This window comes from Rhea americana, unplaced genomic scaffold (genome assembly GCF_003343005.1).
Source record: "Rhea americana isolate MKP2758 unplaced genomic scaffold, rheAme1 scaffold_2, whole genome shotgun sequence".
NCBI classification, from domain to species: Eukaryota; Metazoa; Chordata; class Aves; order Rheiformes; family Rheidae; genus Rhea; species Rhea americana.
The window spans coordinates 9,038,280-9,049,892 of record NW_028186149.1 but is presented as its reverse complement, the minus strand read 5'-3'; the positions used below and the strand labels follow the sequence as shown (position 1 = coordinate 9,049,892).

The 11,613-nt window shown below is 41.5% G+C and overlaps 2 protein-coding genes across 6 annotated transcripts in view; one reads left to right on the top strand and one right to left on the bottom strand.

Annotated features, from left to right (window-relative positions):
- LOC146596696 (nicotinamide riboside kinase 2-like) overlaps positions 1–422 on the top strand; it is a 2,141-nt gene extending 1,719 nt beyond the window's left edge. Inside the window, exons 5-6 of the mRNA XM_085303451.1 lie at positions 36–127; positions 253–422. Coding sequence (XP_085159577.1) covers positions 36–127; positions 253–258 — 98 coding nt within the window. The 3' untranslated portion in view covers positions 259–422. The remainder of the gene's footprint in view (positions 1–35; positions 128–252) is intronic.
- Positions 423–890: 468 nt separating this feature from the next.
- SQOR (sulfide quinone oxidoreductase) overlaps positions 891–11,613 on the bottom strand; it is a 12,365-nt gene continuing 1,642 nt past the window's right edge. The window contains exons 1-11 of one of the 5 annotated variants that reach the window (XM_085303446.1): positions 10,150–11,429; positions 9,261–9,358; positions 8,298–8,549; positions 7,802–7,972; positions 7,279–7,332; positions 5,438–5,632; positions 4,274–4,483; positions 3,883–4,066; positions 2,872–2,939; positions 1,660–1,838; positions 891–1,324 (exon numbers count right to left, since the gene is read on the bottom strand). In XM_085303446.1, coding sequence (XP_085159572.1) covers positions 1,267–1,324; positions 1,660–1,838; positions 2,872–2,939; positions 3,883–4,066; positions 4,274–4,483; positions 5,438–5,632; positions 7,279–7,332; positions 7,802–7,972; positions 8,298–8,531 — 1,353 coding nt within the window. In that variant the 5' untranslated portion in view covers positions 8,532–8,549; positions 9,261–9,358; positions 10,150–11,429 and the 3' untranslated portion in view covers positions 891–1,266. The other 4 variants (XM_085303447.1, XM_085303448.1, XM_085303449.1 and 1 more) reach the window with 4 other exon arrangements.

The window sequence follows — 11,613 nt, the reverse complement described above, 5'->3', positions numbered from 1 at the left end:
TTTTTTTTTTTTTTTTTTAACATTCTTATTTTAAGTGCACTTGAATGGAACAAAATCCAAGGAGGAACTGTTTAATGAGGTGTATGGACAGATCCAGAACAAGATTGAAGAACTACTTAATATGCAGGTATATGTTGATCCTTATAACAACTCAAAGCTAGTGGTTTAATTTTAAGTGAATATGTTCTCCTTCTAAAGGCTAGGCTGAAAAGCATGAAGCTATAACTAAAAAAGTTTGTGTTTTTTGTTTAGAAATAAACTGCTATTTCTTCTTGTGGGTGAAGAAGATTCCTGTTTGCTCCAAGATGTGTACCTGACCACCACTAAAGTTCCAGCTTCTGTGAAGACTCTTACTCCTGTTCAATCTTCCCTTGAACCTCAGCTAACTACGGTCATGATTAAAGAACATTTCCCTCTTGYCACCAGTTGTCTTAATTTGTGCTTGGGACTGGTATCTGCTTTGTATGTAACTTAAGTCTTCTCACTTTCTCTAGTGGATTCACTTCACTATATTCTTAAACTGYACCAGTAAAAAGCTCTCAGTGAACTGATGTGAAAGGGCATGATTATGCTAGTATATGCACTTTACATTAGGAATTAGCTCAGATTGCATTTTCATAAAAGCCTTTCTCTTCTGGGTAGAGAAGGATTTTCCTAAAACCTAGCATAAAGTTTAATGTAATTGCTTTGGTTCTTGTCTGAGGAAAAAAGGTTGGGGCTGGTCATACAGTCTCAAAGGAAACCTTAGGTGAGTTTAGAAAAACCRGGAGGGCTTGAGGAATCGTTCCCTGTCAATAACCTACACTATCTTCTATAATGAGATRGCAACTTTTTCTTACTGACGAAACAGGGATTGATTTGGCTCCTATTTCAAAAGTGAAAGAACAAGAGGAGTTGTAGACCACTTTATTAACATTGATTTGTTCAGTTAAGTCCAGTGCACATACCGATTACATACAGACTACAGCTTTCAGAGTTGCATACACAACAGGTTTAAGCTTACTGACTGCAGCAGCAGCTTTCAGTAGTGTCCTAGAGCTTAAGGCAAGTTCACTCAAATTCCTGCGTGTATGAAAGCATCTTACAGCATTAGTTTAAGCAGAAGAGCGGTGAGCAGGAAAATGAATCTGAGACAAAACTATGATTTAAACACAAAAATCACATCACTTAACTAGAAAATAGGCCAAGAAGAAGGATACATATCCATCCCTTCAGAGACTAGTCGGTTTTTCGTCAAAAGTGTTGACTAGCATCAGGAACCAGCACTTACTTTAAGCCCAGATGCATTAGCTTCCTGAAAGGAGCTGGTCCTCCCCAGTAGCCCCTAGAAAAGCAGAAAGTTGTTTTATCAGGTTACATAGGCACCTACTGTCAAAGTGGGGGTTTTGTGGTTTTGAAGAGTAATCTTTGCTTCAGTTCTGCTGTTGCAAATTGGGCAAGGGGCACCTTACGGTGTAAGTCAACCCTGCTCTTCCACAAACCCTTTTTATTAGCCAAGTGCCCAGCATCCTCAGGAAGTCCAGGACTAAGGGCACACTACACAGTTTGCAGTGCAACTGCTTTCCTAATGAAGAGTTTTAAGCCTGAAAACATCTGCACCCAGCTTTGCTCTGAATGAATTACCACAGCAGCTATGCCTGCTCAGGCAGGAATACTTACTTGAGTAATGCATTCCAGTAGAGAAGCGGCATCATATCAGCTTTCATATGGTACATGGTTACCCTCTCCTTGCCCTGGTCGATGGGGAAGGTCTCCAGGGGCTGAGCGTTGTAGTCAAACTCTGCTAGAATCACCTTGTTATAGTTTGTGACTAGCGGGCAGGAAGTATATCCGTCGTACTGCAACAAAGAGCATGCTCATCTAATTATACTGAGTAAAGTCCATATGCTGAAATACTGCAAGCTACGTGATCAGCATTTGTATTTCAAAGCCAGTTTCTAGGATGTTTCTGCATTAACACACCATTAAAAAAAATTATATAGTGTTAATACTAGCAAGTTTGGGGGACTGCTAGGCCAGTTATGGCATAACAACCATAATATTAAAACAGTCTGTCAAATGCAGGTTGTACATTTGCTTAGGAACTCTGCATATATGAGTACTAATACCTAGAACAATAGGGWTTTGTCTCATTAATTGCCAAGTATTATTGTAACCAGGAGAATAGGTGACTAGTAAACTAGGAYGAGCTGGTGCTGGCTTTAATAGACAGTATAGAAACAGATTCTTGAATATAGTCATACAAACTTCCAGAGGATCACAGCAGTATGGACTATGATATTCAGGCTAGTATTCTCAGGAAAATTCATTCAGAAGCCATACGTAAAATGAGAGCTCTCTCTTAAAGAAAAATTGTACACAGTCACAGGCACGACAGCTTCTGGAGCACAAACAAAACCAGACCCTGCCGCTTCCACCTAGCTCCTCCTTAGATGGTAAGGTTCTGTACGGGGCGGGGGGGCAAGCTGAATGTAGCGCGGATCTGTGAAGTTTGCAGTCTTTTCCCCAGAGAACAGGAGATAGTAGTCAATCAACAGTTTTGCTTTGAATAAAAGCCACCTGTATTGTAGAAAAATCTAGCCTAATCAGCCTTTCAGGAACTGAAAGTTCCTGAGTTGGCAGAGAACTCAAAAGCCAATGAATTAAATTGATAGTATTTTGAAAGACAGTATCAAGAATGTGAGTTACGCAATTAAATGACTATTATGCCATACAGTASTTAGCCAGTTCTTCAGCACCCGCATTCCTGACACGAAGCCCTTTCTGTACGCTTTACACTGGTTTAGCKTCTTGCTTAGCGAGACTTCCCACGTAAGAGTGCAGAAAATACTCAAGATAACTTTTTTTTCCTAAGAGAAGGTCTCTAGGTACCTTTTTAGTTGGTAACTGGTTCTTCATTACCATGGAAATAGTTTTATCAAGCACTCCAGACTGGGCAGCTACATAAAGATAAAAGCAATCGTATTAAGGCTTTGCTTCTGGCAGTAATTATCGTCAGCACTAGAGCAAACAATAGTAGCTGGGCGTATTGTTAATTCAGCTGTAATTGAACTTACATTTCAAACCCGTTTGTGAATTTTACAGTCCCAGGTAAAAATCACATATGGAAAATTCCATACCGGAATAGTGTTTTGACCTTATTATTTCCACCATGTGAAGGCTWAACAAAATGTGAGCTATATATTTTCAGCAAGTATTCTGCTATGCCAAATTATACTTGCTTGGTCTTCCCAAATACTAAGCACTGAAGCTTCATTTGTTTGCTTTGTTTCATTTTTACTGCTGCAAGGGAAGTATTCCAGCCTCCTTTGCTGGAATAGTTGAATATGCTATTCTTTGAGCTACACCAATAAAGCTATGGCCTTTCTGTATGCATGCACATGTATGTTCAGCCTTATATTTTACATTGCTTTTTAGTTCTGATACAAATATGCCTGAAGTGCTTTTATACTGAATCCTGTGCACTTTTCCTTGCCACTTTCCTGTGGCAACAAGAACAGAACACGTGATTCTTCAGTAGTGACTTATCAGTTAGCTGACATATACGTGTGAGCTTCTAAGATACTGCAGAAAGTTTTTTACTGAATAATGAAGAAATGTGAGACTATTACATTGATTTTATGCAATTCTATGAACACAGAGAAACTAGAACTAGTTCAAACGCAAGTCATTTAGAAGAGCACTGTAATTGTGGTTAATAGCATCAGTGTGGTGGTACCTAGCTAACCATACTACGTTAGTTTGCCCAGCAGACATAGGTTTTTGTGAAAAGATGGAAGATTTGAAGTCTAGACCTAATGTAACAAAACAAGTACGATTAAATCTGTCTAGTTTAAAAGCAGCATACTGACAGACACACACACACCTCTTCCCCCTACTTACCGACAGCTGCAGCGGTTTTTGATGTTGGAAGGTTGGTGCAGTCTCCAATACCAAATATATTAGGATACTTTTTATGTTGTAAAGTTTCCGTATGTACATCTACCCAGCCACTTTCATCCGAGACAGGACTGTTGATGAGTACATCAGGTGGCCCCATTGGGGGTGTGACGTGAAGCATTTCATACTAGACAAAGTAAAGGTGCTACATGAATAGTTTATCAGAGCAAATCACACCTGTGTTGATATAAGGCAATGAGAACATTGTGAAGAGTTTTTTGCCAAGGAGGCAAATGACAGTATATAACAGAGCAATAAATATTACGTTCTTATAATGTGGTAGTTATGCTTCAGTATACRTAAGGACCAGACTAGAGGTCTGAAAGCTCCTGACCTGATGAACTTCTGTGGCTCCTGGTTTGTCCAAGTTTTCAAACACAGCTTCCTGCTTGTCTGCTCGAACTTCAACAAGGTTGCGTCTGTAGTTAACAGTAATATTCCTCTCCTTTATTATTTCAAGCAATGCATCAGCATACTTCTTAACACCAAAAATGACACCAAGTGAAGTATTGAACATTATGTTTGCTTTGGATCGTTTTCCTGTCTGCAAAAAAAAAAAAGAAAGAAAGAAAGAAAGAAAAGAAATCAGATTAGCATTTTCTCTCTAGAAGGTGTGATGAGCTAGCAGAAGCATCAAGAGTTGAGAACTGTGCCATGCTATTGAAGAGCCAATTGAACTGCACTAACAGTTTTACTATTTAAAAAGTGTAAACATCAGAACGCTGAAGATGCAGCTATTCCAGACCACATTAGAAGCTAAACAAGCTCATCTTCGCTGCGTCTGAGCGAGGCACAGAGGTGCTCGTGAGAAGAGGCAGGTGCAATTCACTGAGCGACGTTACTGCGTGCAGGTTAAGCATTTGTACCAGCTCAGAATTACACAGCACTCCGAAACCGTCAGTTCTACACATTTTTTGGACGCTTGCCTAGCGGAGAGCTCGTGAAACTTAAACATGTATGAAGTATGACACGTCCACTTGAGGCTGTCTTTTGTTTCCGCAAAGCTTGCTTTAGCGGTCCGGCTCTGACTCCCCATGCTGAGACGGAGCACGACACGGAACAAGCACAGCCGCTCTGCAGACTGGCGTAAAGACCAGCAGCCGCAGCGGGATTGCACTCAGCACTTAAAGCAACAAGAATGCCCTAATGCCCCCCACTGAGACTTTAATGCACCTCCTAAAGCTTTAAGTTGCACTGAGAACAGTGTCGCATCTGTGGCTCACAGGTAGTAAGGTAAACAGTTCTTTCCTTATGAATCCTGAAGCCCACACATTTTTCCCATGTGAAATCTGTGCTAAATATTTATGTACAATTCAGTTAGCTTCATTTGGTATATGTTAACAATAGAAATACTAATTCAGTCACTTTCATTTAAGAATCTTGAGTAACATTTCTCTTTGGTGGTTTTCATTTATTTTAAAGATAGTAAAAACTCCTTAAAATAAGCCTTTCTTCTAGCTGTGGGAACAAGCGTTGGCAGAGATGGTAAAATACTTACTTTCCTCCAGTAGGCCTCTGATAAATACATGATTTTCTGGGGAGCCCCTGCACATTTCACTGGAGTGTTTGGAAAAGTGAAGATGGCATTTCCTTCCTTGAAATCTTGCAAAGCTCTCCATGTTTTCTCTACTGTATGAACTGAGTAATTGGAACCTATTTTAGGATGATGAAAACCCTCAGGCAAGCCTTTGATCTAAAAAATAAAAATAAGGTTTAAAATACAGACTTATGATCTGAGAAAATAAAATTAAAGTTTAAAATACTAGTGGCAAGAAATTTGTCTTCAAGTATTAAATGCACACTTGAGAAATAGCTATTTAAAAGGCCTCTGGCAAAAAAAAAGTCCGTATACACTAGCTATTTGGTATTTTTGAAAATAATAAATATTTTGAAAATCAACCAAAGGTATTTCCATTAGAACTCAGAGATGTAACACTTACTGAAATGACAATAGTCTGCAAGACCTGCGTCGTAAGTGTTCAGTACAGAAACWGATCAGAGCTTTTGTAGACTAAAGCATTAAATTTGGAGTAAGAATGCATAAAGTCAGTGCCACTTCACCGTAAGTGAAAGCCATATAAAAACGGCATTATGAAAACTCTGAGGTGAATTAAACTTTTCAGTAGCCAGTTGCAGACACCTGTATTTCCTAAGGTATTTTGTTTTAGCTGAACTGTTTCCACTATTTCCCTGCTGCTACTATGCCTGAGCACCTGTTTGTGCAGAAGGCAGCCATCCCCGTTTCAACGGCGAGGGACTGCAGAACTTCGGTGAGAAAACGGATTCATGCCATCTGCACTGCAGGGTCTTGGGCCATTACACTCCACACCAGAAAGTATGCTGTTAATGAAGATCTACTTAAGAGAAACCATGTCTATTRTTAAATTGGGCACTTCGGGCAACAGGTCATAAATCTGTTACTATGAATTTTATTCATTAAATTCACTAGATCTCACTGCAGAGTAGGAGTGATTAGTTGTATTACATGGCTTCCTCCATGGAATACTGAATTCAGTTTTCTCAGGTTGTACTGACAGAGATTTGTATGAACGCTGCAATTCCTTATTCCACTCATCTGATCACCAGAGTTTATCTGCTGTGACTATAGTTAACCAGACTAGGGCTTACTTTACTTCCACCTTGGGAGCTATTCAAAGAGAGACTCAGATACATTATTAGCAACTACACTGTACCCCAGTCAGGTTAAACCAGTAGAGTCAAATTACTCAAACACATTTTGTGTCTCTCTCTTCTTGTGTATTTGCTAAGGTCGTTCTTGCTTCAGTACGAACGCATTAACATCTTCCTTCGAGCACCACCATGAACATGTACAAGAAACCTAATGGGTGAGAAGGGTCCAGGGCCTACTTAAACACAGGCCTGATAACGCAGCTGGCTCCTTCTGAAGTGCTGCCCGTAAGAAAGGCAGTGGAGAGGAGGGCAAATCACTCAGGCAGGGCAAGTTCTATTAACTGCTTTATTTTCCCCATCTCTGCTTATATTAGAGATGCTTCGGAGTGCAGTCACCACCTCTCTGTCTCACTATCAAAGACTGCATTGGCTTCCAGATTTAGCTTGCTGCCCCATCAGCTGGTATTGCCAGAGAGACACAACAAAGCTATTGTTAAAGTGCTTCCCAAGAGTAACTTGGATTATTACAGCCAGACCCATAGAGAGGCAAACTAAATTCATGAGGCTRTCTTCTGGCTCTTTACTTTGTATCAGTGTTCGGCTTCCTGTAGTAGAAAAGTGTAGTGATAAGTTATTTACTGTAAGTGACTCAGGAGGGCACATGATGCCATTAAAACCCATAAGAACGTGATTATTGTAACCAAATACCTTTTCATAATGCAGACTGATCCCAAGGGCAATTATCAGATACTTGTAAGATATCTGTTATGTAAGGGAAAAAAATATTTTAGACAAAACAGAACATCACATTGAGGTAAACTGAAGTTTTTTGAGAACATTTAACACTCATACGGGAAAGGGATGTAAGGAGTATTACTGAAGTAAAGACAAGCTCTAATAACTTATTGTTACAATTATAACTGCATTAAGAGTTATAAACATGGCCTTTGCTACACATGAAACCAAGTGTTCGGAGCAAACTATTCTATTTTTTGTGTTCAGTTCACTACAAAGAAGGAAATGCACTATGAGGACAATATTGTAAGTTGATGTTACTCTAACCTAGTTATCCACAACAATTTTGATTATAAACAGCTTCTAGGATCAAGTACTTTTCATAAGAGGAAGCGAGTTTCCCAGCCTCTCCCCATCAGAGGGATCCTGCAGCAGGCGGACAGACAACTCACRACACAATCACAGATTTGGAATAACATTTTTCTGACATTACTACCTTCTTGTCATTCTCCAGCCAGACACAGTTTTTATCTGGATCCAACCCTGTAACTCGAGATTTGATCCATTCGATGCCTCGAGGCATTACACTCTCGGTTGGACGTGCAGAAGTTGCCAGCTGCTTTGCTCCAGCACCAACAAGAGTCCAGAGTGGCTGATAGTAATGAGTCTGAAAGAAATGTTTCAATRGACTTTTACGAACTGTGTAAGTGCACTTTAAGAAGAAGGTACATCACTCAAAATAAGAAGCAATTTGCTCCTAACACTTTATTCTTAACAAAAGAATCTACATAGATGACCAGGAGCCTCGTAGGGCAAAGCTGGAGGGAGAAATGCATCTTTAAGAAGGAGGAACATGCAAAACCATCTAAAGGCTGGCAAGTTGGCTTCCTCTTCTCATTTAGAAACGTTCAGGATTGGGAAGGGATCAGAACCARATCGAACTGGTGACATTCATAAAATGCTTGTTCTTTTCACATCTAATGAAGATTTACCTTACTTGGCTCAACAACAGCCACGTTTCCTGCCCCCACTCTCCTCTTCATGCGAGCACTCATGGTGATTCCCCCGGCGCCTCCGCCCAGCACGAGAACTTCGTAATAGTCCTTGGCAGCACACCTGGCTGCCGTGTGTAAGCCGAGGGAGCTCATCTTCCGCACGCCTGGCTTCAGCAGCCACGCACCGGGACGGAGGCCGGAACAGGAGGCTGCTACCCCAATCGTCGACATCTTTCAGTAAGCGTCAAGCTGCAAGATAAGCAAAGGCAAGAGCTACAGTGAGAGCAGGCAGCATTTATACTCATTTATATGGCCAAATGAATCTCCAAGGCAAGAATTATAATACTAAACATCTTTGTGGCTGATTAAAATCAAGTTGAAAATCAATTCTGGTCTCTGCCAGTATATTAAAATTTGCTGGTGTGAAATTTCAACAAAAGAACATTTTCCACTTATTTGGCAGGAAAGTGTTTCTGATCCTATAGCATAGCTGTAACATTATAGTCCTGAAGAGACGGAGCGTTCCAAGAGGAAACAAGGATTTGTTAGATGCTGCAGATCAGAAATACTGAACAAGTTAGTTCTGTGGATATACCGAGTGCCATCCCACGTGATGTGTCAGACAAAGAAATAAATCCTTACATTTGCAGTTGAATGTTAACACGTGCAAGCCTATGGACACATCAGACATACCCGTTCTCCCCACCGCCCGGGCCCACGCCACTAGGGTAAGCGTGTGCCGACTTCCACAGTGCTTWAAGTAAGGGCATATGCCTTACTCCTCTCTCGCAGGAGATGCTACGACAGGAAAACAAATCAAGCTCAGTAAAGCAACAGTTTATCCCTTCCCAGATTTGGGATCTTTAAGTCTATTCAAAACATTAAGACTCAGTTCTCTTTCCACTCAAGCATTCGTCTCAGCAAAGCGGCCAGACGCGAAGGTCAGAAACCCACGCTTACTTTTGCTGCAGCTGCACCTCRTCACCCGACGAACAAGAGCTAGGASCATAAAGCACGCCGTGCCTTCACGCCTGCAGCACGGGGGCGTGCAACTGCTGCTATTTAGAAGAAAGCCAAGGTTAAGCTCTATAGACATGTGTGTCCCCCCTCCCTCTCCTGGAGGGAACAAGACCACTTTCTGCTATAAATCCATTCTTTACACATGCTGCATATCACTTTTTAGCTTTTCAGTGATAAAACATGTATAAACTGATTTTACTTTAGTTCCTTATTGCAGCATTCRCAACGAAGAATGAGTCAGCATTGCCACCTGAAAGAGTAACTCAAGGCAAGATCTGCCTACAAAATTACCTGCCCCAGCCCCCTTTGGTTAAGTCTTTGAATCGTTAGACAAGAATTCTACCTTTTTTACTTAAAAAAGATAGAACTTATTTATGGTATTTGCAGAGAAATACTGTTATGAACATTTTCTGAGGTCGGCAACACTGCACCAAAGAGACTTCAGGACCTGCCTGCTTTATCCCGCTATGCTAGACGCAGCTCGGCAATTCATGCTGCACCCTCCCGTGCTGTCTTAACAACCCTCCCCTCCAAGTGCCCCAAACCTTTCCCAAGTCCCATTACTACCCCCAGAGMGCAATTTGTTTGGGAGGGAGGAGGAAAATCTGGGAGTGTCCCSTGCAAAAACAAATTCAATCACTCTGTTTCAACAAGCAGTTTCCAAGATGCAACCATGTTTCTCCCAACCCCCTTCCCACTCAAAAAGCAACCCTAGAATAAGTTAGTTTCCTGCTAGAAGGCTGTTTATTACATATCCGGTGCAGACAGCGGGTTAAAGGYGTGGACAGACTGCTCAAGCAGTTGGGCCAACCCTAGAAATAAGAGTTACCAGGTGGAGATGTCTCCTGCTCTTTCCGAGTTGGAGAGAAGAATTGCAAAGAATAAATTTTGCAACTTCCTGCTGCGACACAGTTTTAGGAGGGACATCTGCTTCCGGAAGTTCATGAACTTGCAGTTTCAGTTTGGGCTTTATTGAACACACAGAACAGGCGCAGTCTGGCTGACAACGCACAGCACGGCCGGACCACGAGAACAAGCCTCAGTTTCCGCAACGCACTAAGGAAGGAGCAACTAACCTCTCTGACCAAACAGGCTGCAAAGTAAGCACGCTTACAAACACACGCTCGTGATTTACCTCAACTAGCAACGGTCTAATGGATTTAAATGCAGTAATATCCTGCTTATAAGTTGCTTCAGAATATACAAAAACRAATGTCAATTTGAAAGGTCATTTGTAGACGGAAGTTTTAGAAGAAACACCAAAACGCCTCACATCAAACTCGCAGGTTAGCAGCCATAGAAGGACTGAGTCAGTAAGCAGCGCATCAACACTGCGATTGGAAATCAAGGAACAGGAATCACTGAACAAGAATGAAAGAAAAGTAGAAAATTAGTAGATTAACCCACTGAACTGATCTGAAAATGTTAAGCTTTTACAAGTACCTTTTTAACACGGAGCACACTCACTCCAGTGTCCTTTAAGCTATGGACAACAGAACATCACAGACAGTATTAGCATTGCACAGCACAAAATCACCTTCCTAATGAAAAACTGGATACAGCCTTCAAGTCCTGATGAGCAAGCTACCCTCCAACCCAGCAGAGCCTACAATACCTTTTTTTTTTTTTTTTTTTTTTACCTCACCAAGGGCTCCATGCAGCCTCGCACAGCTGTGCTTGCGCTAATGCTGTTGAATTAATACTGATGAAAACACTATGACAAACCAGGAGAGCTCAGTATTATTTAGTGCTTGAAAGCCAGTAAGCAGATGAAGTTAGTGTAAACAATTAGGAAAAGCAGTGACTTTTCAGTTAAGAAGAAATATAAACCAACATTTTTTCCCAGAATTAGTGGTTTAAATCCCATTTAAGAGATTGAGAAATCAAATACAGGAACTAGCTTTATTGAATTACTCCTAAAAGAAAAATCAATGACAATTCTACAAGCATTGTGGAGAAAGTGAGCTGCTTATCAACGGATTCGAAGAAACTTTCATTTAAAGGAAAACCTTGCTGGAAGAGGTGTATTATGTAACGCATTACAAACTTACATTACATATATATAAATACAAATTAATTGTGCGTTCTAACCAAGGCCAGTCCCCGTCCAAGGAAGCGGGGAGCCCGCCACCGAGCCAGGGGAACCCGCGCCCCCTTCTCCTCGCGCTCCCGCTGCTAGAGCCCGGCGACGGCGTCGGAACGCGTTCGCCGACGTTCCCGCTGCCCTCCCGCGCCCTGCCCACGCGGGAGCGCGGCCTCCGGCTGCGGCTCTCCACGCGCACGCGGGCACGCG